Source organism: Tamandua tetradactyla, chromosome 2 (assembly GCF_023851605.1).
Source record: "Tamandua tetradactyla isolate mTamTet1 chromosome 2, mTamTet1.pri, whole genome shotgun sequence".
Lineage (NCBI taxonomy): Eukaryota > Metazoa > Chordata > Mammalia > Pilosa > Myrmecophagidae > Tamandua > Tamandua tetradactyla.
The window spans coordinates 186,471,252-186,497,234 of NC_135328.1; the positions used below are offsets into that span (position 1 = coordinate 186,471,252).

General features: G+C 37.7%; 1 protein-coding gene and 1 long non-coding RNA gene across 10 annotated transcripts in view; one reads left to right on the top strand and one right to left on the bottom strand.

Moving 5' to 3' along the window:
* The window catches only part of RHBDL2 (rhomboid like 2), a 61,016-nt gene that overhangs the window by 19,377 nt on the left and 15,656 nt on the right, over positions 1-25,983 (top strand). For all 6 annotated transcript variants that reach the window (XM_077150207.1, XM_077150203.1, XM_077150205.1 and 3 more), the window contains 2 exons: positions 25-173; positions 5,232-5,344. In XM_077150207.1, the coding sequence (XP_077006322.1) occupies positions 25-173; positions 5,232-5,344 (262 nt within the window). The remainder of the gene's footprint in view (positions 1-24; positions 174-5,231; positions 5,345-25,983) is intronic.
* Positions 1-25,983, bottom strand: part of LOC143674466 (uncharacterized) — a 61,204-nt gene that overhangs the window by 3,638 nt on the left and 31,583 nt on the right. For all 4 annotated transcript variants that reach the window (XR_013171066.1, XR_013171067.1, XR_013171065.1 and 1 more), the window contains one exon: positions 115-169. This is a non-coding gene — a long non-coding RNA (uncharacterized LOC143674466). The remainder of the gene's footprint in view (positions 1-114; positions 170-25,983) is intronic.

A 25,983-nucleotide genomic window follows, 5' to 3' on the forward strand; every position in this document is an offset into this window, starting at 1 on the left:
TTTCTGCCTACCCCTCCCTGTCAGCTGGCAGTGTTTATATACTATGCTGTGTGGAAGCCTCAGAAACAGTGGATCACCTTGGACACTGGCATCTTGGGGAGTCCCTTTACTTACCGTCCTGACAAGAGGGGAGAAGCCTGGAGGTTCATTTCGTACATGCTGGTACATGCTGGGTAAGGAATGACAGTTAAGTCACTGATATCAGAAATGACTATAAATGATTGTAAATCCTGACACTTGTTTAGAGTTTTACTAATAATAAGGCCCTTTCTTGTCCATAATCTCATTTGGTCCTCACAGTAGGAATTACTCCCACCATTTTTTTCCCCCTGACTTTTTTTAGTGCATGGACCAGGAATCGAATCCAGGTCTCCTGCATGGCAGGCAAGCATTCTGCCACCAAGCCATCCGTGCACCCTACTCCCACCATTTGATGAGGCCTAGGGATGTAGTTACTCCAAGTCACACATCTAAGTTGCAGAACTAGGACTTCAACCTGTTAGTGCTAACTTTAAGTCCAGTGTACTTATATTAAGTTATAACTGCCTAATGGGATTCACATGGGAATATTAATGGAAAGAGATCAAGCCATAACAAAACCAAAAATATATTCCAATAGTTTCTTGATGTTGTTCAGTGTTTAGGTTGTAAAAGGTGGAAAACTGAATCACTAGTCCTATTTCTACCGTGGTATTTAAAAAAAATACCACATGTTGTGAAAACCATGTGTCTGATGCTCCTTTTATCTACTTTATCGACAGACAAGTAAAATATATGGATTTTAAATAAATAATAGGGGGAACAAATGTTAAAATAAATTCAGTAGATTGAAATGCTAGTGATCAATGAAAGGGAGGGTAAGGGGTATGGTATGTATGAATTTTCTTTCTTTTTCTGAATTGATGCAAATGTTCTAAGAAATGATCATGATGGTGAATATACAACTATGTGATAATATTGTCAGTTATTGATTATATAACAAGAATGGAATGATCATATGGTAAGAATGTTTGTGTTTGTATGTGGCTATGTTTCATAAATAAAAAAATTAAAAAGTTAAAAAACAAAACAAAACGAAATCACATGAACATCTTTTTTTCTTTTTCTTTTTTTTTTTCTTATTCCCTCCCTTCCTTCCTTCTTTCTTAAATTGAGAAGTTGGGTTTACAGAATAATCATGTGTAAAATAAAGAATTCCCATATACCACCCTATTATTAGCAACTTATACTGGTGTGGTACATTTGTTATAATTGATGAAAGCACATTACTATTAACTGTAGTCCACAGTTTAACTTACGGTTCACTATTTTTGATGGGCTGTTCCGTGGATATTTTTGAAACACTTTTATTCTAGTAACATATACAACCAAAAAACTTCCCCTTTTAATTACATTCAAATACATATTGATGAATATATAATACTGTTATCTACCTGGAGTAATATAGACTGTAGGAGATGCACTGCCTACCTTTTAATTTACTTATAGTTTCTTAAATGCTAATAGCCTTTCACAACCTCGCTCAAAATCCATGACCCACCAAGCCTCGTGCAGACGAGAATCTTGCTGCTGGCCCCACTTCTCTGTAGCTTCATTGAAGGTGACCTTATCTCTGTAACCTATCCTGCCTTGGACCTAAAAAGATGACTCTTCTGGCCACTGGTTAAATTGGCATGCATGACAGGACACATCACTCAGAGGCCTGATGGGTCAGGGCCAGAAGAATCACCAAGAATACCTCGGTTTCTGTATATACTTCCAAAATTTAGTTTTCCATTCAACAAATATATTCTGAGCAAACTGGTTCTTGCACTCAAAGATGTTAAAAATACAAGGGGGAATAGTCAGCTAAATAGTAAGATCAGGGACTATAACATTTTGATACACAGTAGTTACTTAACCTCTTCGTGCTTTAATTTTATCATCTGTAAAATGGGATAATAATAGTACCTACCTCATAAGGTTATTGTGATTAAATGAGATAACAGTTAGAACATAATTTTCAGAGTGCTGACACATAGTAAACACTCAAAAAGCATTAGTAAGGAGTGTATCATATGTCATATATGGGGTTGTATAAGTTAGGAATGATTTTGAAGCAAGTAATAAAAAAATCTGATTAACTACCTCAAAAAATAGAGGTTAATTTTTTCCCATATAAGTCCAGAAGTAGGTGATTGGTTCAGCAGTTTAATACAGTCTGGGACTGGCATCTTTGTTAGTCCCTTGGTCTCTCTCTTAGGGTTGCAAGTTGGCGGCTTGAAACTTCATTCAAGGTAAGGAGAAGGGGAAAGGGTTGGTACCAGATACCAGTAACATCCATCCCATTTGTTAAGAAGACAAAAACTTTCGTAGACGTTGTTTCAGTTTGCTAAAGCTGCTGGAATGCAATATACCAGAAATCGATTGGCAAAGGGAATTTATTAAGTTACAAGTTTACAGATTGAGGGCCATGCAAATGTCCAAGAATAGCGATGTCTGCCATCCTTCACACCCTGCTTTTGGTTTCAAATGGCTCTCTCAGGTCCTATGGGTCTTTCTGGCTTCCCTTGAAGTATTCTCTTTCTGCATCTTCAAACGTCTGTGTCTAGGCCCCTGCGCTTTTTATCAGCTCTCCAAGCATATGTTTGTTCTCTCCAAAATATTTCCCTCTTAAAGGACTCCAGTAAGCAGATTAAGATCCATCTTGCTCAAAATCAATATAATTAGTTATAATCAATAACTAATATGGAGTCGGATCTCCATCTAATCAAAAGGTCCCACTCACAATTGAGTGGGCCACATCTCTATGGAAGTAACCTAATCAAAAGGTCCTGCTGGACACCAGGTCTGCCCCCACAAGATTAGATTAGAACATGGCTTTTCTGGGGTACATATCAATTTCAAATCAGCACAGAAATCTACTAGCAGTGTTCTTACTTTCATCTCATTGGCCTGATGAGATGTGCCTTGGCTACCCCTAGCTTTAACAGAGGCTGGGAAAATTAATATTAGTTCATCCAACCTTGCTAAAGGAGGTGGACAAAGGAAAAGGGAAATGGATTCTGGATTGGCTACAGTAATATAACTGTAATAAGAAAGTAATATAACTGTAATATAATAATAAGAAAGAGGAAAAGATCAAAGTGGGTATGGCTGCATGATAACATGGATTTAAGTTGAATCTTGAAAGGTGAATAAAATTTTGATGAAAAAAATTTGTATTTTTATTTCAGGTACATGAAAGGAACTCATCTTTATGTCACATCTACTCTTGCTTTTGAGCAGCAGAAAATGTGCTATTAGTCACCTTGTCCCTTAGCTGTTGCCAGAGAACAGGATAGCTTTCTTTGACTCTCCCATTCAAATTCAAGAGCGTATATTTCATATTGCTTTTATGTCTGCAGTCTCTAAAAAACTAGTGTAGCTGTCCTTGCAAGAAATGTAACTTCTCATCTGTCTTTTTTAAATTAATTTTTTATTTATAATACATAACCACATACAAACACAAACATTCTTATCATATGATCATTCCATTCTTGTTTTTTTTTTTTTTTTTTTTTTCCATGGACAGGCACCGGGAATCAAACCCGGGTCCTCTGACATCACAGGCAAGCATTCCTGCCTGCTGAGCCACCGTGGCCCACCCCCATTCTTGTTATATAATCAGTAACTCACACTATCATCACATAGTTGTATAATCATCATCATGATCATTTCTTAGAACATCTGCATCAATTCAGAAAAAGCAATAAAAAGAAGACAGAAAAAAAATTCATACATACCATCGCCCTTACACCTCCCCTTCACCTATCACCAGCATTTCAATCTACTAAATTTATTTTAACGTTTGTTCCCCCTATTATTTATTTATTTAAAATCCATATGTTTTGGTTGTCCATTGATAAGGTAGACAAAAGGAGCATCAGACACAAGGCTCTCACAACCATATAGTCACACTGGGAGAACCACATCATCATACAATTATCTTTAAGTAACATGGCCACCAGAGCTCAGCTCCACATTTTCTGGCAGTTCCCTCCAGCCTCTCCATTACATCTTGACTAACAAGGTGATATCTATTTAATGCGTAAGAATAACCTCCAGGATAATCTCTTGATTCTGTTTGGAATCTCTCAGCCACTGACACTTTATTTTGCCTCATTTTGCTCTTCCCCCTTTTGGTCGAGAAGATTTTCTCAATCCCTTGATGCTGAGTCTCAGCTCATTCTAGGATTTCTGTCCCACGTTGCTAGGAAGGTCCACACCCCTGGGACTTCTCATCTGTCTTTGAAAAGGGCTTGGACAGTGATAGCTGTGGCTGTGTGCAACAGGTGGGCATAAAAATAAGTAATCTTTTCTGCAGGATATCCCCAGAGAGTCTATTGAATATTTCAATGACCTGGTGAATATTTTTGAGTAAATTATAATGCAAAAACAGAAGCCCTAAAACCAATATGGAAGCTGCTATACGTGGTGGAAGACCCAACATCTATTTTGTTTTTAACTTTTTGGTCTAGTCTGAAATATCTGTTGTGTTACAAAGCCACTAAATTACGGATAATATTTCAAAATTTTGTTCTGGTATTCTGCAGAGATGCTTCTGGGGTTTTACAACAAAATAATATGAATTTCATTTAAAATATTTTTATCTATTTAAAAATTGCAACAAAATGAACTACACTTATATCACATGCTTAATTTTTTGTCCACTTAGATACCAACTTTAGTATTGTTATGTAAATGTTTTTGTGTGCAACTGGGAATGAAGTTTCTTTTGCCATCTCTATTCTACTGAAGAATATCCTGAGATTGGAAGACAGGCTGTTTAAAAACCTATTAAATCTGAACCCAATATGAGTGAATTAAGATTTTTTCAATATTGTGCAACTGAAACAAAATCAGATGCTAGGCTGACTTAAGATGGCAATTGTCATCTAAATCCCCTAATTACAAGTTTATGTTCTTTAAAGCAGCCTCGCTAATCTCAGGTGTTATAAGTAATTGCTACAATACAGAACTTAGAAAATAAATTTATACCTCTAAAATACACTTTTATGGGGTTTACATATTGAGGGGGTCATGTAAAATTTCATTTGAGGAAAAGATTTTCCTGCTTAAAAAAAATTACTGAATGGAATTCCAATCATGCAATTCATTAATTAGAATCAATGTACCAATGTCTATTAGTCTCTCAAGAAAAGAATTGCTTGGTTTAGTCAAATACCTGACAATTGTGTTTATCTCTGCAGAGTTCAGCACATCCTGGGGAACCTTGTCATGCAGCTCATTTTGGGGATTCCCTTGGAAATGGTCCACAAAGGCCATCGAGTGGGGCTGGTATACCTGGCGGGTGTGATTGCAGGTCAGTGTTCTGAGGGTAATAATGAAATCGTGTGGAGGGATTCCCCTCACTTTATTCCTCTTTTTCAAAATAGTTTTAGCTAGTCTAGTTTATTTTTCTTATACACTTCATATTGATCCTGTCTTTATCTACAAAACTTTTGCTGCAATTTTAATAGGAATTGCACTAAACTTCTGTATCAATTTTGGGGAGCAATAACATCTTTACTATTTGAGTTTTCTAATCCACGAACATTGCATGGCTGTCCATTCATTCATATTTTCCTTGGATTTTTTTCATCAACATTTTGTAGTTTTCAGCATACAAGTTTTGTACATGTTTTATTAGATTTACACTTAAATATTCTTTTATTTTTTGAGTGATTGTGAATGGTATTGTATTTTTACTTCAGTGTTTACATGCTCATTGCCAGTATATGGAAATACAATAAATTTTTTTAAGCATTCAGATATTTCACTCTATAATTCCTTCACATATCTGAATATATACGAGCATAGTCAGGTAACTGAATTAACTTTTACTTAACTTATTAAGCAATTAACTGTACTTTTTCTTATAAAGAAAACTACATCAAATAAAATCCACAAACAATCCCGAATGCCCACATATGATGTTCAAGAACCATGTGACTAGGGCAATTTATCAGATTCCACAAGGGTTCCAGGCACTAGAGTAACTTTGCAGAAACCTACGACCTCCAGATGGGTCCCTGGTCCAGATAAGTCCTGAACATCAGATAGTTTCGTCTCCCTACCCCATATCAGTGACAGACCCTTCCAATATCAAAAATTTAGAATTGTCGTAGCCCAAACAACCCCAATGAGAGGTATGGAAAGATCAAAGGTGATGGTGGAATTATACATAGAAGACAAAACTTAGCAAATGAATATGAATGCTGAGTCATTAAATAGATATCTCTTTTAGTCTCCAGTATTTTAGAGCAGCTAAAAGTAAAAACCTAAAGTTGTGAAATTGTAACCCATGTCAAAGTCTGAAATATGTTCTACAACTAATTGTGGTGCTGTGCTTTGAAATTTATAGTTTTTTTGTATTTATGTTATTGTTCACAAAAAAAGAAGGAAAAAGTCAGTTGTGATGATAAAAGAGTATTTAAGGCCTCTAGCCTCCTATATTCTGGATTAGCTAGAAGGAAAAATATGAGAGGATCGTATGGTAGCTCATGACAAACTCTGGGATCTATCCTGTAACCATTTTTTGGGGTGTGTGTGTGTGTGCACGGTCTGGGAATCGAACCTGGGTCTCCCGCATGGAAGGTGGGCATTCTAACCAATGAACTACCCGTGCACCCCCTGTAACCAATTTTTGAAGCGTGCTTTGGAAACTATCGCTTTTTTATTTCTTTGCTTTGTACATATGTTATACTGTACAATAAAATAAGTTAAGAAAAAAAAGAAATGGAAAGTAGAAAATGTCAAAGTATTGATTTTATTATTATTCTTTCATTTAACGAAAGTATTTTCAAAAGTCAACTTAATTGAATTTTCTGTTAATTAAAACCTTTCTCTTTACTTTGGCAAGTGTTGCCTGCTGAATGACAAACCCTACTGGTTCAGACTATTTCTACAACAGAACTGAAAATTGGTTTTTACTAATATTTTGGTTTACATGTAACTGCATACAGTTAAAAGGAAAGCAACAGGATTAATCTAATAACAATAACAAAGCAAATTCAACAAAAAAATTTATTCCTAAGGAAAAAAAAAAAAGAAATGTGAGTCACTATAGGGCGACACAGAAGTGGAACACTCAGTTTTTTAGTGTAAGACATAGAGAATTCTGCTGAAGGGAAAAGTCAAATCAACACACAAATAGTCAAATAACAGTTCAAAGATGACAATAAAGAGATGCATATCATGATTAGCTAACAAATGAACTGAAAGGACAATAACTCCTACAGCAGTAGAGAGGAGAGGGAGAGATGTAGAAGAGGGTTAAATTAGGAAACTATTTCTAAAACTGGAGTTAAGATTATTTTGGGGAAGTATTCAAGGTTTCTTTCTAGTTCAAATAATTTTTAAAAAATTTTTTTTATTAATTAAAAAAATACTACAAGAAAGAAACACAAACATTCTTAATATATGCTCATTCCGCTCTACATATATAATCAGTAATTCACAATATCATCACACTGTTGCATATTCATCATCATGATCATTTCTTAGAACATTTGTATCAATTCAGAAAACGAAATAAAAAGACGAGAAAAATAAAACAAAAACAGAAAAAAAAATTTACATACCATAACCCTTACCCCTTCCTTTCATTGATCACTAGCATTTCAAACTAAATTTATTTTAACATTTGTTCCCCTTATTATTTAATTTTATTCCATATGTTCTACTAATCTGTTGACAAGGTAGATAAAAGGAGCATCAGACACAAGGTTTTCACAATCACACAGTCACATTGTGAAAGCTATATCATTATACAATCATCATCAAGAAACATGGCTACTGGAATACAGCTCTACATTTTCAGGAAGTTCCCTCCAGCCTCTCCATTATATCTTGGTTAACAAGGTGATATCTACTTAATGCATAAGAATAACCTCCAGGATAACCTCTCCACTCTGTTTGGAATCTCTCAGCCATTGACACTTTGTCTCATTTCACTCTTCCCCCTTTTGGTCGAGAAGGTTTTCTCAATCCCTTGATGCTGAGTTTCAGCTCATTCTAGGATTTCTGTCCCACATTGCCAGGAAGGTACACACCCCTGGGAGTCATGTCCCACGCAGACAGGGGGAGGGTGGTGAGTTTGCTTGTTGTGTTGGCTGGAGAGAGAGGCCAAATTTGAGCAACAAAAGAGGTTCTCTTGGGGGTGACTCTTAGGCCCAATTAAAAAAAAACTTTTTTTATTAATTTTAAATTAAAAAATATGACAACAAAGAAACACAAATATTCTTAATAGATAATCATTCCATCTACATATATAATCAGTAATTCACAATATCATCACATAGTTGCATATTCATCATCATGATCATTTCTTAGAACATTTGCACCAATTCAGAAAAAGAAATAAAAGATAACAAAAAGAAATAAAATGAAAACAGAAAAAAAAATTATACATACTGTACTCCTTACCCAGGCCTAATTTTAAGTAGGTTTGACCTATCCTTTATGGGGTTAAGTTTCATATGAACAAACCCCAAGACTGGGGGCTCAGCCTATAGCTTTGGTTGTCCACACTGCTTGTGAGAATATCAAGAATTCAGCTTAGGGAGGTTGAATTTTCCCCCGTTCTCACCATTCCCCCAAGGGGACTTTGCAAATACTTTTCCACTCACTGATCAAATAACTCTGGGATTCATTGGGGGATCACTCTGGACAACCCAACAAAATCTCATGTCCTACCCAAGGTTCCATGTACTTATGTTGTTCAACCAACTATCTACATACGTTATATTAGGAGATGCACTAGTCAAAATATAAATTTTGTACCAAATAAACAGTTTTTGCTTTAGTCTCACATATATGTTGAAATTTTAAAATATTAATTACCATCTATTTTCAGCACCCTGCAGTAATGACATTCCTTTGTTCTTCCCCATGCAAAAACATTTTTAAAATTTGTACATTTAGTCACTATCATTATACACTCTAGGCATTCTAGATTATACCATCTCAATCTTTATCGTCTTTCTTTGTGATTTCATTTATGCCCCCAGCCCTCCTCCCTCTATCATTCTCACATTCAGCTTCATTCAGTGTTTTAACATAATTGTATTATAGTTGGATAGTATTGTGCTGTCCATTTCTGAGTTTTTATATTCAGTCCTGTTGCACAATCTGTATCCCTTCAGCTCCAATTACCCAATATCTTACCCTATTTCTATCTCCTGATAGTCCCCGCTACCAACGAAATATTCCAAGTTTATTCACTAATGTCAGTTCATATTAGTGAGACCATATAATATTTGTCCTTTTGTTTTTGGCTAATCTCACTCAGCATAATGTTCTTAAGGTCCATCCATGTTGTTACATACTTCATAACTTTATTCTGTCTTACAGCTGCATAATATTCCATTGTATGTATATGCCACAGTTTGTTTAGCCAACCATCTGTTGATGGACATTTTGGCTGTTTCCATCTCTTGGTAATTGTAAATAATACTGCTATAAACATTGGTGTGCAAATGTCCATTTGTGTCCTTGTCCTCATGTCCTTTGAGTAGAGACAGCATATAGATGGGTCCTGTTTTTTAATCCATTTTGCCAGTCTATGTCTTTTGATTGGGGAGTTCAATCCATTAACATTTAGTGTTATTAATGCACAGGTAGTACTTTCTTCTACTATTTTGCCTTCTGGATTTTATATGTCATATCTAATTTTCCTTCTTTTACCGTTACTCAGTCTTCCTTCCTACACTCTTCTCCACACCTCTCTCTTCTGTCTTTGTATCTGTCTCAAGTGTTCCCTTCAGTATTTCTTGCAGAGCTGATCCCTTGGTCACAAATTCTCTCAGTGATTTTTTGTCTGAAAATGTTTTAATTTCTCCCTCATTTTTTTTTTTGCCAATTTTAAATAGTTTTATTTAAGACATTGCATTTTCCACTTACAATACAGTACTAATAAAGTGCAATGTTACATCCTTTCCCTGTGCACATATTCCGTAGTCAAGTATTAAGAATGCCCAGGAATTTTGTATAGCAGCTGAACTGCTACAGAATGTGCTGCAAATTTAGGTCCTTCAATTTTTTATTGTGGAACAATGCTGAAGTATGTGTGCCAATTGAATTTAATCACCCTCTTCAATGGTGGGTCCAGAAGACGCACCACCAGAAGGAGGTGCTCCACCACCAAGGAAGCCCCCAGGCATTCCTCCTGGCATGCCTCCTGCACTCTGGTACAGCTTGGTAATTATGGGGTTGCAGACCTTCTCCAGTTCCTTCTGCTGATGTTCAAATTCTTCCTTCTCTGCAGTCTGATTTTTATCAAGCCAATTAATGATTTCATTACATTTGTCAAGAATCTTCTGTTTGTCTTCATCATTGATCTTGCCTTGAAGTTTCTCATCCTCAACTGTTGCCTTCATGTTAAATGCATAAGATTCAAGTGAATTCTTGGAAGACACCTTGTCCCTCTGCTTCTCATCTTCAGCCTTGTACTTCTCAGCTTCCTGGACCATGCGTTCAATGTCTTCTTTGCTCAAACGACCCTTGTCATTAGTGATGGTTATCTTGTTCTCTTTTCCTGTGCTCTTATCCAAAGCAGACACATTGAGGATGCCATTGGCATCAATGTCAAAAGTGACTTTAATCTGAGGTACACCACGGGGGGCAGGAGGTATTCCAGTGAGTTCAAACTTGCCAAGCAGATTGCTATCCTTGGTCATGGCACGCTCACCTTCATAAACCTGAATGAGCACGCCAGGCTGGTTGTCAGAATAGGTAGTGAAGGTCTGCGTCTGCTTCGTGGGAATGGTGGTATTGCGCTTGATGAGGACAGTCATGACTCCACCAGCAGTTTCAATACCAAGGGAAAGAGGAGTGACATCCAACAGCAGCAAATCTTGAACATTTTCAGATTTGTCTCCAGATAAGATGGCTGCCTGGACAGCTGCACCATAAGCAACAGCCTCATCAGGGTTTATGCTCTTGTTTAGTTCTTTCCCATTGAAGAAATCCTGGAGAAGTTTCTGAATTTTAGGAATGCGAGTAGAACCGCCCACAAGGACAATATCATGGATCTGTGACTTGTCGAGCTTGGCATCCCTGAGGTCCTTCTCCACAGGGTCCAAAGTGCCATGGAACAGGTCAGCATTCAATTCTTCAAACTGGGCACGGGTTATAGAGGTATAGAAGTCGATTCCTTCATACAGAGAATCAATCTCAATACTGGCCTGGGTGCTGGAAGAGAGGGTATGCTTAGCTCTTTCACAGGTAGTACGGAGGCGGCGGACAGCTCTCTTATTCTCACTGATGTCTTTCTTATGTTTGCGCTTAAACTCTGCAATAAAATGATTGACCATTTGGTTGTCAAAGTCTTCTCCACCTAAGTGGGTGTCTCCAGCTATTGATTTGACCTCGAAAATTCCATCTTCAATGGTAAGAATGGACACATCAAAAGTGCCACCTCCTAAATCAAAGACTAACACATTTCTTTCAGCACCAACCTTTTTGTCTAAGCCGTAAGCAATAGCAGCAGCAGTTGGTTTGTTGATGATTCTAAGTACATTGAGGCCGGCAATGGTACCGGCATCTTTGGTGGCCTGACGCTGAGAGTCATTAAAATAAGCTGGCACCGTGACAACAGCATTGGTCACAGTCTTCCCAAGATAAGCTTCTGCAATTTCCTTCATTTTTGTGAGAACCATAGACGATACTTCCTCTGGATAGAAACTCTTGGTCTCGCCCTTGTATTCTACTTGGACCTTAGGCCTGCCTGCATCATTCACCACCACAAAAGGCCAATGCTTCATATCAGACTGCACAACAGCATCGTCAAATCTACGTCCAATCAGACGTTTGGCATCAAAAACCATGTTCGTGGGGATCATTGCAACTTGATTCTTCGCGGCATCACCGATCAATCGTTCGGTATCAGTAAAAGCGACATAGCTCGGAGTTGTTCAGTTCCCCTGATCATTGGTAATGATCTCCACTTTTCCATGCTGGAAGACACCCACACAGGAGTAGGTGGTGCCAAGATCAATGCCAACTGCAGGTCCTTTCGACATGGTTGCTTAGCGGAAGCCTGGCCCGTAAAACAAAAGCCCGAAAAGGTAGCGCCGCGTTCAATGAGCTCCCTCATTTTTGAAGGACAATTTTGCTGGATATGGAATTCTTGGTTGGCAATTTTTCTCTTTTAATAATTTAAATATATCATCCCACTGTCTTCTCGCCTCCATGGTTTCTGCTGAGAGATCTATACATAGTCTTATTGGGCTCCCCTTATAGGTGATGGATTGCTTTTCTCTTGCTGCTTTCAAGATTCTCTCTTTCTCTTTGACCTCTGACATTCTGATTAGTAAATATCTTGGAGTATGTCTATTTGGATCTATTCTCTTTGGGGTATGCTGCACTTCTTGGATCTGTAATTTTAAGTCTTTCATAAGAGTTGGGAAATTTTCAGTGATAATTTCCTCCATTAGTTTTTCTCCTCCTTTTCCTTTCTCTTCTCCTTCTGGGACACCCACAACATGTATATTCTTACACTTCAAATTGTCTTTCAATTCCCTGAGTCCCTGCTCATATGTTTCCATTTTTCCCCCTATATTTTCTTTTTCTTGCCAGATTTCAGATGTTCCATCCTCCAGTTCACTACTCCTATGTTCTGTCTCTCGAAATCTTTGTACGTTTCCACTGTTTTCTTCAGCTCTTCTACTGTGCCTTTCATTCCCATAAGTTCTGTGATTTGTTTTTTCGATTTCTTCTTTTTGTTCATTCCTTGCCTTCTTTATATCCTCCCTCAATTCATTAATTTGGTTTTTGATGAGGTTTTCCATGTCTGTTCATATATTCTGAATTAATTGTTTCAGCTCCTGTATCTCATTTGAATTGTTGGTTTGTTCCTTTGACTGGGCCATATCTTCAATTTTCCTAGTGTGATTTGTTATTTTTTGCTGGTGTCTAGGCATTTAATTACCTTAATTCATTTATTCTGGAGATGGCTTTCATTTCTTTTACCTAGGGTTTTCTTGCTGTATGAATTTGTTGTCTATTTGTTCCCTGACATTCAGTTCAGTTTTATCTGGACCTTTAGCTTGAGTTTTGTTTAACAGAGGATAATTTTTCAGTTCTTGTTTTCTTGTTTCTTGCCCTGCTTGTACGGTGCCTTTCTCCCCCCACCCTTATGAGGGTCTACTTAGGTATTATAGACCCCAGCTGGGATTTTCCCTGATAAAATTGGCCTCCTGTCAGGAGGAAAGAGTTCACCTGCGTTGGTTTTCCCTGAGGGTGAGACCCAGCAGGTTGAAAGACTTCCCTGTGAAGTCTCTGGGCTCTGTTTTTCTTATCCTGCCCAGTATGTGGTGCTTGTCTGCCTGCAGGTCCCACCAGCATAAGATGATGCGGTACCTTTAACTTTGGCAGACTCTCCCTGCTGGGGGCATGGTGGAGACAGAGGAGAGGCTGTAGGCTGGTTTTAATGGCTTCAAATTACCAAGCCCTGGTGTCTGAATTCCTCGAGGGAGGGATTCCACCTGAGTGGGCTTCACCCCTCCCCTGGAGAAGGCACAGACTCCAGACAAGCCCTCAAACGAGTTTGTTTCTGCCTATGCCTGGGGCAGTTGCAGCCTGAGAAGCCCTGCCACTGTATCCAAAGGCAGTCAAGCCTTTGTAGAAACACACCAAAAAACCCTCTGTTTTCTTCTTTTTTTTTTTCTTTTTCTGTCAGCCCTGCCCCCTTGGTGCCGGGGCAAAAATGAGCAACCTCCGCTTTGACCAGGTTCACCTGAGCTGGGGGCCCATTTTTAGTGGTCAGAATTTGTTAATTAATTCCACAATTGGCGTTTGGTTGGGCTCAGCCCCTCCTGTTGGTAAAGTCTCTTTCCTTTCCCCTCTGGGAAGCTGCTTGTGGGGGAGGGGCGCCAGCCGCCACGGCTTGGTGAACTCATGGTTCTGGGGGGGGGGGGCTCGCAGCTGGTCCAGCTGGTCCAGATTGGGGTACGCTGTGTGTCTGGTCACTGGCCTGGCCCCAGGAGCTATTCTGTACTGTTTCTGGTTATTTAGTAGTTGTTCTGGAGCTCGTTCAAATAATTTTATAATTGGTAGAGAAAGGAGGCAATGCACTCTCCTTAAATGGTAGTTATTTAAATCAAGTTCTTTCCAGGTGTGATTTTTTTTACTTTTAGCTTTTTATTTGAAATACTTTCAAATTTATAAAACAGCTACCAAAATAATACAATCCCATACAGAGAACTCCAGCATATCCCTACCCCCCCACGAGATATGAGATCCACAAATTTTTACATTTTGTGATATTTGTCATATTGTTCTATCTATCTATCCGTCCATTCATTTTCTGCACACTTGACTGCAGGGCGCACACATCAAGCTCCTTGAACACTTAATACTGACATGTACATTTCTTAAGGCCAAGGCTATTCGCTTATGTAACTACCTTAAGTGCAGTTATCTAGTTCAAGAAAGTTAACATTGATATAAAGTTTATGGTCTATATTCCAATTTTCATATGCCCCAATAAATATTCTTTTGAGTCATCTTTTCTCCTCCTTTGTGAGATCCTGTTCAGAATCATCTTGCATTTAATTGTAATTATCTTTTTAGTTTCTCTGCCTCCCTCCCTTCCCTTTCTACTTGTCTCCCTTCCTTCATTGTGGAAACACAGATACAACATAAACTTTCCCATCTCAACCACTCCCAAGCACACCATTCAGTGGGATTAATCACATCCATAATATTGTGGTACCCTCACCACCTTCCATTACTAAAAATTGTTATTTCCCCAAACAGAAACCCTATACCTATTATGCATTAACTTCTCATTATCCTTGACCTCGCCTCTGGCAAGGTCAGATTTTTGTACTATAATTTTTGACCCTATAAACTTTCATATTTTCTTAATACCGTGGGGCTTTAACATCCTAAATCTATAATAATCTCATTTGTTTTCAAACCAACTTAACTGCAATAGTATACATGAACTATGTTCTATACCTCTCCATCACCCCACCTTTATGTAGTTCTTGTTACAAATTACACGTTTATACATTATGAGTCCAAAACCACTGATTATCATTACATTTTATGCATGTGCCTTTTAGATCCTATGGGAAATAATAAGTGAAGTTACAAACAAAAAAAATACAGTAGTACTGGTATTATATTTACCCACATTTATACCCTTGCTGGAGATCTTTCTTCACGCGTCTTCAATCTGTTGGGGCTGTCCAATGGTGGTGGACTCCTTCAACTCTTCTTTATCTGGGGATGTCTTAACCTATCCCCCATTTTTGAAAGACAATTTTGCCGAATATAGAATTCTTGGCTGGCAAAATTTGCTTTTGGCACTTTAAATATGTCATTTTACTGCCTTCTTGCCTTTTATGGCTTCTGATGAGAAATAAGCACTTAATCTTAGTGAGGGAGGCTTCCTTGTAAATGACACATTGTTTTCTCTTGTGGCTTACAGAATTCTTTTGATTTTAATAATGCTGTGGTGTGGGTTTATTTGGCTTTATTCTGTTTGGAGTTACTTGAACAGCTTGGATGTGTATATTCATGTCTTTTGTTAAATTTATTACATTTTCAACCATTATTTATTTGGATATTCTCTCTGCCCCTTTCTACTTTTTTTTTTCTCCTTCTGGTATTTCCATGTGTACATTGGTACTCTTGATGGTGTCCCACAGCTTCCTCAGGCTCGTCTCACTTTTCTGTTTTCTGCACCTTAAAGTGGATGATTTTAATTGTCTTATCTTCAGGTTCACTGATTCCAGCTCCAATCTGTCATTGAACCCCTCTAGGGAATTTTTAATTTCTGTTCCTGAGGTCTTCAGCTCTGTAGCATTCATGATTTTCATTTCTCTATTGATAGTCCTTGTGTTCATCATTTTCCTGATTTCCTTTAGTTCTTTGTCCATGTTCTCCTTTAGCTTTTTGAGAATAACTAGGATTTTTTTTTTTGTTTTTTAACCTAGGACCATTTTTAAAAAGTCTTTGTCTGGTATGTACCAGGTCTGATCCTTCACATTGATGTTTTCTAATGTTTTAATCTTCTCCTGGGCCATTACGTCCTGTTTGTATGTGTCACAATCTTTCATTGAAACCTAGATATTATGATATTTTAAAATGTTATTGCTGAAATTCAGACTTGGATTTCTCTGTTTCTTAAGCGTGTATTCAGTTAGTGTTTTGATCAAGCTTTCCTTGAATGTTAGAAGCTGACAGAAAGAGAGAGAGAAAGAGAGAGAGCTTGGTCTCTACATGTTAGACTGGATAATTCCAAGATTATCCATATAATGTATTTGGAGAACAGCTCCATGCCAAAGTGTAGGGGCCTTTCTTATCCTTTCTGTACATGTGTTTTGGTCTTATTTGGGGCCTGTGTGTGTGGCCCTAGGAATTCCTCTGTTCACAGGGTTCTGAATGTCTCCTCTTCCCTAGGAAACCATTTCCTTATGGTCCTGGGCACTACAATGTATGCCCAATAGCCAGTAATCCCTTGCTGCAGGCAGCACAGTTTGACTGCTCTGTCACAGTGTTCTGTAGGAGACTCTGTAAGCTGCCTTCTATACACAAGGCCAATTCAGGGACAGTGAGCCTGTGATTAGCATCCTGGTTCAGGCTCTTGGGCTGTCACCAGTAAGACTGTGCCAGAAATACATACTCCCAGTATGTGCATGAGGGTTACTCTGTTTCCTCTGGAACTGGGACCAGGGACCCACACAGGAAGTGCGGACTGGTATGCCTGGCCAATGAAGTGCTGCAGGAGGAGCTAGCCAGGACATGGTGAGATACTACTAAATTATTATTTTTTGCATGCATGGCCAGACACCAGGAATCAAACCTAGGTCTATGGCATGGCAGGCAAGAATTCTGCCACTGAGCCACTGTCACATTGCCCTGAGATCCTACTACTTTTAAGTAGCCCTTTTTCTTTTTTGGCATTCACCCATTTCTGCAAACCTTTAAGAGTTTTCTGGAGCTTTTATTAAGATGTTTCTGCCAATTATTGCTTTTTGTTCAAAGCTACTGTGGGAGGATGGAGTGTTGAAGTTTTTCACTCTGCCCTCTTGATCCTACAATTGATTTTTGTATGTTGATCTTGATCTTGTATTCTGCAACTTTGCTGAACTTGCTTAGCAGTTCTAGGAGGTTTTTTGTTTTTTTTGTTGTTGTTGTTAATTTTAGATTTTCTATATCATCCATAAATTATCATGTTAGCTACAAATAGGGACAGTTTTATTTTTCTGATCTATATGCCTTTTCTTTTTCTTGCCTTATTCTGCTGGCTAGGACTTCAAGCCTTAAGTTGAATAAGAGTAATGAGAGGGACTTTCTTATCTTTTCCTGATCTTTGGGGAAAAGCATTTGGTCTTTCAACACTAAGTATAATGTTCACTGTAGATTTTTTTGTAGATACTCTTTATCAATTCATTTATTTATTTTTTGCATGGGCAGGTACCGGGAAACAAACCCAGCTCTCTGGCATGGCAGGCGAGAACTCTGCCACTGAGCCACACACCACCCAATCCATTTATTCTGATTCCAAAAAATTTGCGAGAAATCAAGCAGAACTAACATATAAGACAGGAGGACTCAGACCCCGCTATGGTCTTTATATGTTACATAAATCTATGCAGATTCCCAGGATCAGGGTGGGAGTTCCACAATACATAAGAACTGAAAGCTCTCACTGGCTTGCTCCCTTTTATTGCAGCCTGTTTGTGTCTGGTTAAGAAAATGTAGGAATTTTTACAAGGAGCAAAGGATGTCATGAGTTAGGAAGTCCTCACGAAAATCTTTTGTACTTCCCAGGATTTTGTGGTTATATTGAGGCAAATTATTCAGAACAGTTGTTGACTTAGATTAGTCATGAACTTTTCTTCTACAAAAAGATGAGTATCTAATTTGCTGGCTTTTTTCTGTGATAAAGTATTTCAGAAGTATGCTACCTAAAATATGTTGATAAAGCAAACACAAAATATGTTCCATTCAAGGATGATTGCCACACTTTTCTCTTAAGGAATGAGAAAATAACTGCTTTTCTAAAAATAGTTAGGCTATTGAAGGGACTGTTGGAAGACTGGTGACTGAAAATAGTTCCATCACGATTTTGTAGCTCTAAATGAAGCAGCATCTCATAACTTAACACTTGATAGTAGGGAAACAATTTGCCAATCTGTTTAAAAATTTTTAAATGAACAGTTTTTTAAAACTGTTAAATGAACAATTTTAGTTGGTTTTAAATTTATTCATTGCAACACCATCTGATTGGTTTGCAAAAACAAATGCTCAGGGCGGGCCATGGTAGCTCAGCAGGCAGTGTTCTTGCCTGCCATGCCGGAGACCCTGGTTCGATTCCTAGTGCCTGCCCATGCAAAATAAATAAATAACACAAATGATTGATACTAGGGAAAGTGGGAGATGATAGCCAGATTACAACAAAAATTTTGCATAATCAGGCTGTGCTTATAGCCAAAGATGTGATTACACATCTTTGGGAGCTGTCTCTTTTATTTTTATTTTATTTCTTGGCTATGACAACCATTAAGAACAAAAATCTAGAAATGAACTGAACTTAGAAGAGTTTTTTTTTTTAGAGAGGTTGTAGTTTTACAGAAAAATCATGCATAAAATAGAGAGTTCCCATATATCACTCTATAATTAACACCTTGCATTAATGTGATGCATTTGTTACAGTTCAGAATGAGAGAACTTTTTTCTTTCATTTTGGAAGTTCATTTGCTTTACAACAGGATAGAAAATGATTTATTTAATATTAACTTCTCCTATGATTTAATTTTTAAAAAGTTTGAGTGCATCTAATAATTAGAAAAATATTTTACTCTTAAAAGTTTTCACTTGTTTGTTAAGTCCCACAACTAAGTAATATAGATGATCTGCTTGTGTATCACCCACTCCCCTCATCAGAATGGTGAAGATAAAGGATGTCTGTTCCCTTGATTTTTTCTTAGATTATGGACGTTTGGGATAGTTCTGGAGAACTACAGCCAGCGGGTAATCTTCATTTAACATGAGCCAGAAATAGCTGCTTATTCTTGTTAGCTCTGAGATTTGGGGGTTGTTTGTTGTTACAGCAAAACCTATCTAATACAGGTTTCCTTTAACACTGCTACCTTAATAACTATGTTATAATATTCCCCCAAATTATTGGTACTTTACAGTGTAATTTGCAAGCGTCACATGCTCCTACATTAAACGTAAATGAGTAAATTGAAGTTAAGAGAAGTTGATGGATTCTTTCAAGGTCTCAGTACTAGTAAGTGGAAGGACAGGACTTGAACTCAAATCTTTTTATTTCAAGTTGTCATTTTTCTGGGTCCTCTTTTACTAATCTCCAATCCACTTGTAAATGTCTTAGGGGTTGCATGTCATCTCAACTGTCCATCATTCCACCTCATGTGACCCTGCCGAAACAGATACTTCAGGCATACTAATTCCCTAACTGGCATTTCGAAGGCCTCCTACTAAGCTCTGGGGAAAGATTAACATTCTTAATATGTTTTACACAATTCTGAATTGTCAGAACCCTGTGCATCTTCCATACTTCAGATTCCTCCTTAGTCTCCTGGATCTATCTCTGGCTTCCAGCTTCCCTGACTTCATGAAAGAATATTTTTATAATTATACTAATAACTCTAGTTCATCTTTTACAGTAGGGTTCACTGTTATATTGCACAGTCCTATGGTTTTATTTTGTTTATAAATTTTTATTCTAGTAACATATATACAGTCTAAAATTTACCCTTTTTAACTACATTTAGATAAATAATTCAGTGCTGTTAATTATATTCACGTTTGTTCTGCCATCGCCATCACCCATCACCCAAACTTTTCCATCAACCCAAATAGAAACTGAAATTTAAGCATTAACTCCCCATTCCCTACCTCTACCCTGGTCTCTAGTAACCTATATTCTAGTTTCTGAGTGTATGAATTTGCTTATTCTATTATTGCCTATCAGTGAGATCATACAATATTTTTCCCTTTGTGTCTGGCTTATTTCACACATTTCCATGTTACGATATTTAACCAGGATTTTAAGGAATAATGAAATTTATTTAATGGCATAGTTCACTGAAAGAATTTTTATACCATGAATGAAATAAAAAATGATTTAAAAATATTGTTTAATCACTGCTCATTCTTTTTAGAATCTGTTTTTGTGTTTTTAAAATAGTATAGTAGTATATACTTATGCAATTTATAAATTAGTAGGTATACATGTATCACAGGGGGTGCTTGAAAATTTTTTTACTGATCAGAAAAATCTGCCAATCCCCTAGAGCAGAAAGGGTCTCAGTGAGGGCCTGGGAGCTGCAGTGGCAGGATGGAGAGTAGGAAGCAGTCATGAGACTCTTTTTTGTTTGTTTTGTGCTTGGGCAGGCACTGGGAATTGAACCCAGATCTCCAACACGGCAGGGGACAACCCTGCCTGCTGAGCCACCGTGGCCTGACCTAGACCAAGAGAGACTTGGCAAGGCTTAGTGATGCACATCCCACTTCCCACCTGTTTTGGATCTTCGTTTTCAATCTTCGCCTTTTCTTGGACACCTGTTTCTTCTATTTTGATAGCCTTTTGGCTATCAGGTGCTGTGTGTCTCCAGCATCTAAAACCCTGCTTTCCCCATAGCTTGATTTCAATCTTGGGCTTTGACCCTGCCCCAGTTTCAGAGAAGTAGGGAGAGAAGGGAGAACATGAATAACCTGTTCACATTCTCTGACTATTTTTGGAATAGACTCTTGGCATGCATCTTCTTGCCATTCCAGTCTACTCACACTGCCGTTTGGGTCACCTTCCTCAAACAGAGATTAGACCATATTATACCTTTCCTAAGAAACTGACAGTGGCCAAAAGACTGTCAAAACATCCAAGAATGCTTTTCATTGCCCTTCACCACCTGGTCCTTGCCTGCCTCTCTTGCAGTGCTTTTCCCTAGATGCCCTCATATAGAATGGAATTCCCATCTCCCCACGTTTGTTCTTCATGGAGTATGGTCCACAGAGCACCAGCATCAGTATCACCTGGAACTTATTAAGATGCAGAACTTTGGGCCCCATATCAGACCTACTAATCATAGGTTTGCATTTGAATGAGATCCATAGGTGTTCTTCTGTACATTAAGGTTTGAAAACTATGGTTTATATTCCAAACCAGTGTCCCCAAACCTGATTGTCCTTAAACCTGACTGATCATCCGAGTCACCTGGAAAGCTTGTTGAATAGAAAGCTATCCAGATCCCACCCAGACCTATTGAAGCAGAATTTCTGGGGGTTATGGCTGTATTTGATCCATATTTTTTGTTTGTTTGGTGAGGTATGATTGACCACCAATAAACTGGACATATTTAAAGCATACAATTTGAGAAGTTTTTATATGTGTACATATACCCATACTGTAAAACTATCACTATGATCAAAATAATGAACATATCCATCACACTCAAAAATTTCCTTGTGGTCCTTTGTTCATTCCCCCTACTTCCTGTCCCCCCTACCCAGGCAAATGATGATCAGCTTTCTGTTTATATAGTTCATATTTTCTAGAATTTTATATAAACAGAATCAGAGTATGTACTCTCTTTTGTCAGGTTTCTTTCAATATAATTATTTTGAGATTTTTCCATATTGTGAGCAATAGTTCACTCCTTTTTATTGCTGAGTAGTATTTTATTGTATGGATATAACATAACTTGTCTGTCTATCCTTTCACTGCTGATAGACATTGAATTATTTTCACCTTAAGGCTATTATAAATAAAACTGCTATGAAGATTCATGTAAAAGTCTGTGTGGACAAACACTTTCATTTCTCTTGGGTAAATGCTAGGAGTAGAATGACTGGATCCTATTATTACTGATCAAACATGGGAGTCCCCTGCCCAATGTGCACAAGTATCCAATTCTTGAGACATCTGGGTTTTAAAGGGAGAAAGTTTATTGTCAAGTACGAAACAAGGAGAACAGATAGTGTGTGGCCCTAAAATCTCTCTCCCTGAACTGCAGTAACTCTGAGAGTTTTTTTAACATGGGCAGGCACTGGGAATCGAACCCGGGTCCTCTGGCATGGCAGGCAAGCATTCTTGCCTGCTGAGCCACCATGGCCCTTCTGAGAGTTTTATAGTATAGCAAAAGATGGACAGGTTTTAGGATAATGAGAATAATGGCTCGAGATGACAAAGTTAGAGATGATCTAGTTTTGAGCATGTGCAGATTGATCACATGCCTAGACACAGTACAAATGTAAGAAAATGGCGGCCTTAACATGATGATGGATGTGATTTTTAGTATTATAATGAGGTATAGGTCACTTACAGGTTAAGGTTGAACTACTGCCTACAAATTGATGGGCCAATTTTGGTTAGACCTAGCTTTGTCTAGTAAGATAGTTTAGGAATTGGGGTGGGTTAGTTCTGGGATGACTCAAGTTCCTTTTCCTTGTTTTCTTGGCATGTGCAGGCTCTGGGAATTGAACCTGGGTCTCTGGCATGGCAGGCAAGAACTCTGCCACTGAGCCACTGTTGCCCGCCCTCAAGTTTCTTTTATTAATAAACATTAAGAGGCTGTCTAGTGGCTACATATTGGGGGTTCCCACTACCCACTTGGGTTCAGTAATGCTCAGGATTTTGACTCACAGAACTCACTGAGAAAGCTATACTTAAGTTATATAATTATATATAACTATACTTACAGTTATAGTTTTATTGTAGTAAAAGGATACCAATAAGAAGCCGAAAGAAGAGACTTGAAGGACAAAGTCTGAGAGGGTCTCAAATGCAAGCTTCGGTGTCTTTTACACATGGAGTCAGAATGTCTCACATTCCTAGCACATGGATGTATATACTATCAATCTTGGAAGCTCACCCAGACTTTGGATGTTCTGAGTTTATATGGGGTTTTATTACACAGTTATGATTGATGGAACAAATGCCTGCATGCCTGGAGGTCGGGGAGTCAGGCTGAGATGACATGGCTGAAAACCCCAAGTCACATGGTTCATCCTTCATCAGCCCCATTTTAAGATTATAGGCATGGCTGTCATCCTGTCATCTCTTTAATACATGGACTATCATGTGTGGTATGGTCCCACCATGAACACCAAAAGATACTTCCATCATCGGGAATTTCCAAAGATTTAGAGGTTACCTCCCAGGAACTGGGACAAAGACAAGTCAAGTTCTTTATTATACCATATTCCATATCCTTCTGAATACTTGGTGTGGTCATTTTTTTCCTTTTTATTTTGAAATAATTTCACACTTACAGGACAGTTGTAAAAATAATAAAAACCTACAAAAAACTGTTAAAAGAAATCACAGAAGACCTAAATAGATGGAAGGGCATACCGTGTTCATGGATTGGAAGACTAAATATAGTTAAGATGTCAATCCTACCTAAATTGATTTACAGATTCAATGCAATACCAATCAAAATCCCAACAACTTATTTTTCAGAAATAGAAAAACCAATAAGCAAATTTATCTGGAAGGGCAGGGTGCCCCGAATTGCTAAAAACATCTTGAGGAAAAAAAACGAAGCTGGAGGTCTCGCGCTGCCTGACTTTAAGGCATATTATGAAGCCACAGTGGTCAAAACAGCATGGTATTGGCATAAAGATAGATATATCGACCAATGGAATCGAATAGAGTGCTCAGATATAGACCCTCTCATCTATGGACATTTGATCTTTGATAAGGCAGTCAAGCCAACTCACCTGGGACAGAGCAGTCTCTTCAATAAATGGTGCCTAGAGAACTGGATATCCATATGCAAAAGAATGAAAGAAGACCCATCTCTCACACCCTATACAAAAGTTAACCCAAAATGGATCAAAGATCTAAACATTAGGTCTAAGACCATAAAACAGTTAGAGGAAAATGTTGGGAGATATCTTATGAAACTTACAATTGGAGGCGGTTTTATGGACCTTAAACCTAAAGCAAGAGCACTGAAGAAGGAAATAAATAAATGGGAGCTCCTCAGAATTAAACACTTTTGTGCATCAAAGAACTTCATCAAGAAAGTAGAAAGAGCCTACACAATGGGAGACAATATTTGGAAATGACATATCAGATAAAGGTCTAGTATCCAGAATTTATAAAGAGATTGTTCAACTCAACAACAAAAAGACAGCCAACCCAATTACAAAATGGGAAAAAGACTTGAACAGACACCTATCAGAAGAGGAAATGCAAATGGCCAAAAGGCACATGAAGAGATACTCAATGTCCCTGGCCATTAGAGAAATGCAAATCAAAACCACAATGAGATATCATCTCACACCCACCAGAATGGCCATTATCAACAAAACAGAAAATGACAAGTGCTGGAGAGGATGCGGAGAAAGAGGCACACTTATCCACTGTTGGTGGGAATGTCAAATGGTGCAACCACTGTGGAAGGCAGTTTGGCGGTTCCTCAAAAAGCTGAATATAGAATTGCCATATGACCCAGCAATACCATTGCTGGGAATCTACTCTAAGGACTTAAGGGCAAAGACACAAACGGACATTTGCACACCAATGTTTATAGCAGCGTTATTTACAATTGCAAAGAGATGGAAACAGCCAAAATGTCCATCAACAGACGAGTGGCTAAACAAACTGTGGTATATACATACGATGGAATATTATGCAGCTTTAAGACAGGATAAACTTATGAAGCATGTAATAACATGGATGGACCTAGAGAACATTATGCTGAGTGAGTCTAGCCAAAAACTAAAGGACAAATACTGTATGGTCCCACTGATGTGAACCGACATTCGAGAATAAACTTGGAATTTGTCATTGGTAACAGAGTCCAGCAGGAGTTAGAAACAAGGTAAGATAATGGGTAATTGGAGCTGAAGGGATACAGACTGTGCAACAGGACTAGATACAAAAACTCAAAAATGGACAGCACAATAATACCTAATTGTAAAGTAATCATGTTAAAACACTGAATGAAGCTGCATCTGAGCTATAGGTTTTTTTTGTTTTGTTTTGTTTTTGTTTTGTTTTTACTATTATTATTACTTTTATTTTTTTTCTCTATATTAACATTCTATATCTTTTTCTGTTGTGTTGCTAGTTCTTCTAAACCGATGCAAATGTACTAAGAAACGATGATCATTCAAAAAAAAAAAAATGGACAGCACAATAATACCTAATTGTAAAGTAATCATGTTAAAACACTGAATGAAGCTGCATCTGAGCTATAGGTTTTTGTTTTTGTTTTTGTTTTTTGTTTTTTTTGTTTTTGTCTTCTGGTTATTTGTTTGTCTTTTTTTTTTTTTTACTATTGTTATTACTTTTATTTTTTTCTCTATATTAACATTCTATATCTTTTTCTGTTGTGTTGCTAGTTCTTCTAAACCGATGCAAATGTACTAAGAAACGATGATCATGCATCTATGTGATGATGTTAAGAATTACTGATTGCATATGTAGAATGGTATGATTTCTAAATGTTGGGTTAATTTCTTTTTTTTCTTTTTTTCCGTTAATTAATAAAATAATAATAATAATAATAATAATAATAATAATAATAAAAACCCATACAGAGAACTCCAGCATAAGTCTCTGCCTCCAATACCCATGGTACTGATCAGTGCCGTGGTTCTCTGCCTGATGTGCTTAACAGCCAATCCATGACACTGGATAAAGAGTTTATTGCTATGCAAAGCAAGGAGAACAGATGGCCTAAGGGCCTAAAATCTGTCTCCCTGAACTGCGGTAACTCTGAGAGTTTTATAGCTTCAAAAGATGAACAGGTTTTAGGATAATGAATATAATGACCTGGGATGACAAAGTTAGAGATGATCTAATTATTGAGCCTGTACAGATTGATTACACGCTTAGTCAGAGAATGTATATAAGAAAATGGCAGTCTTAATATGATGATGGGTATGATTTATAGTATTATAATGAAGTTATCAGTTACTTAGAAGGTTTAAGCCACTGCACATTCAGGCAGGCCAATTTTGGTT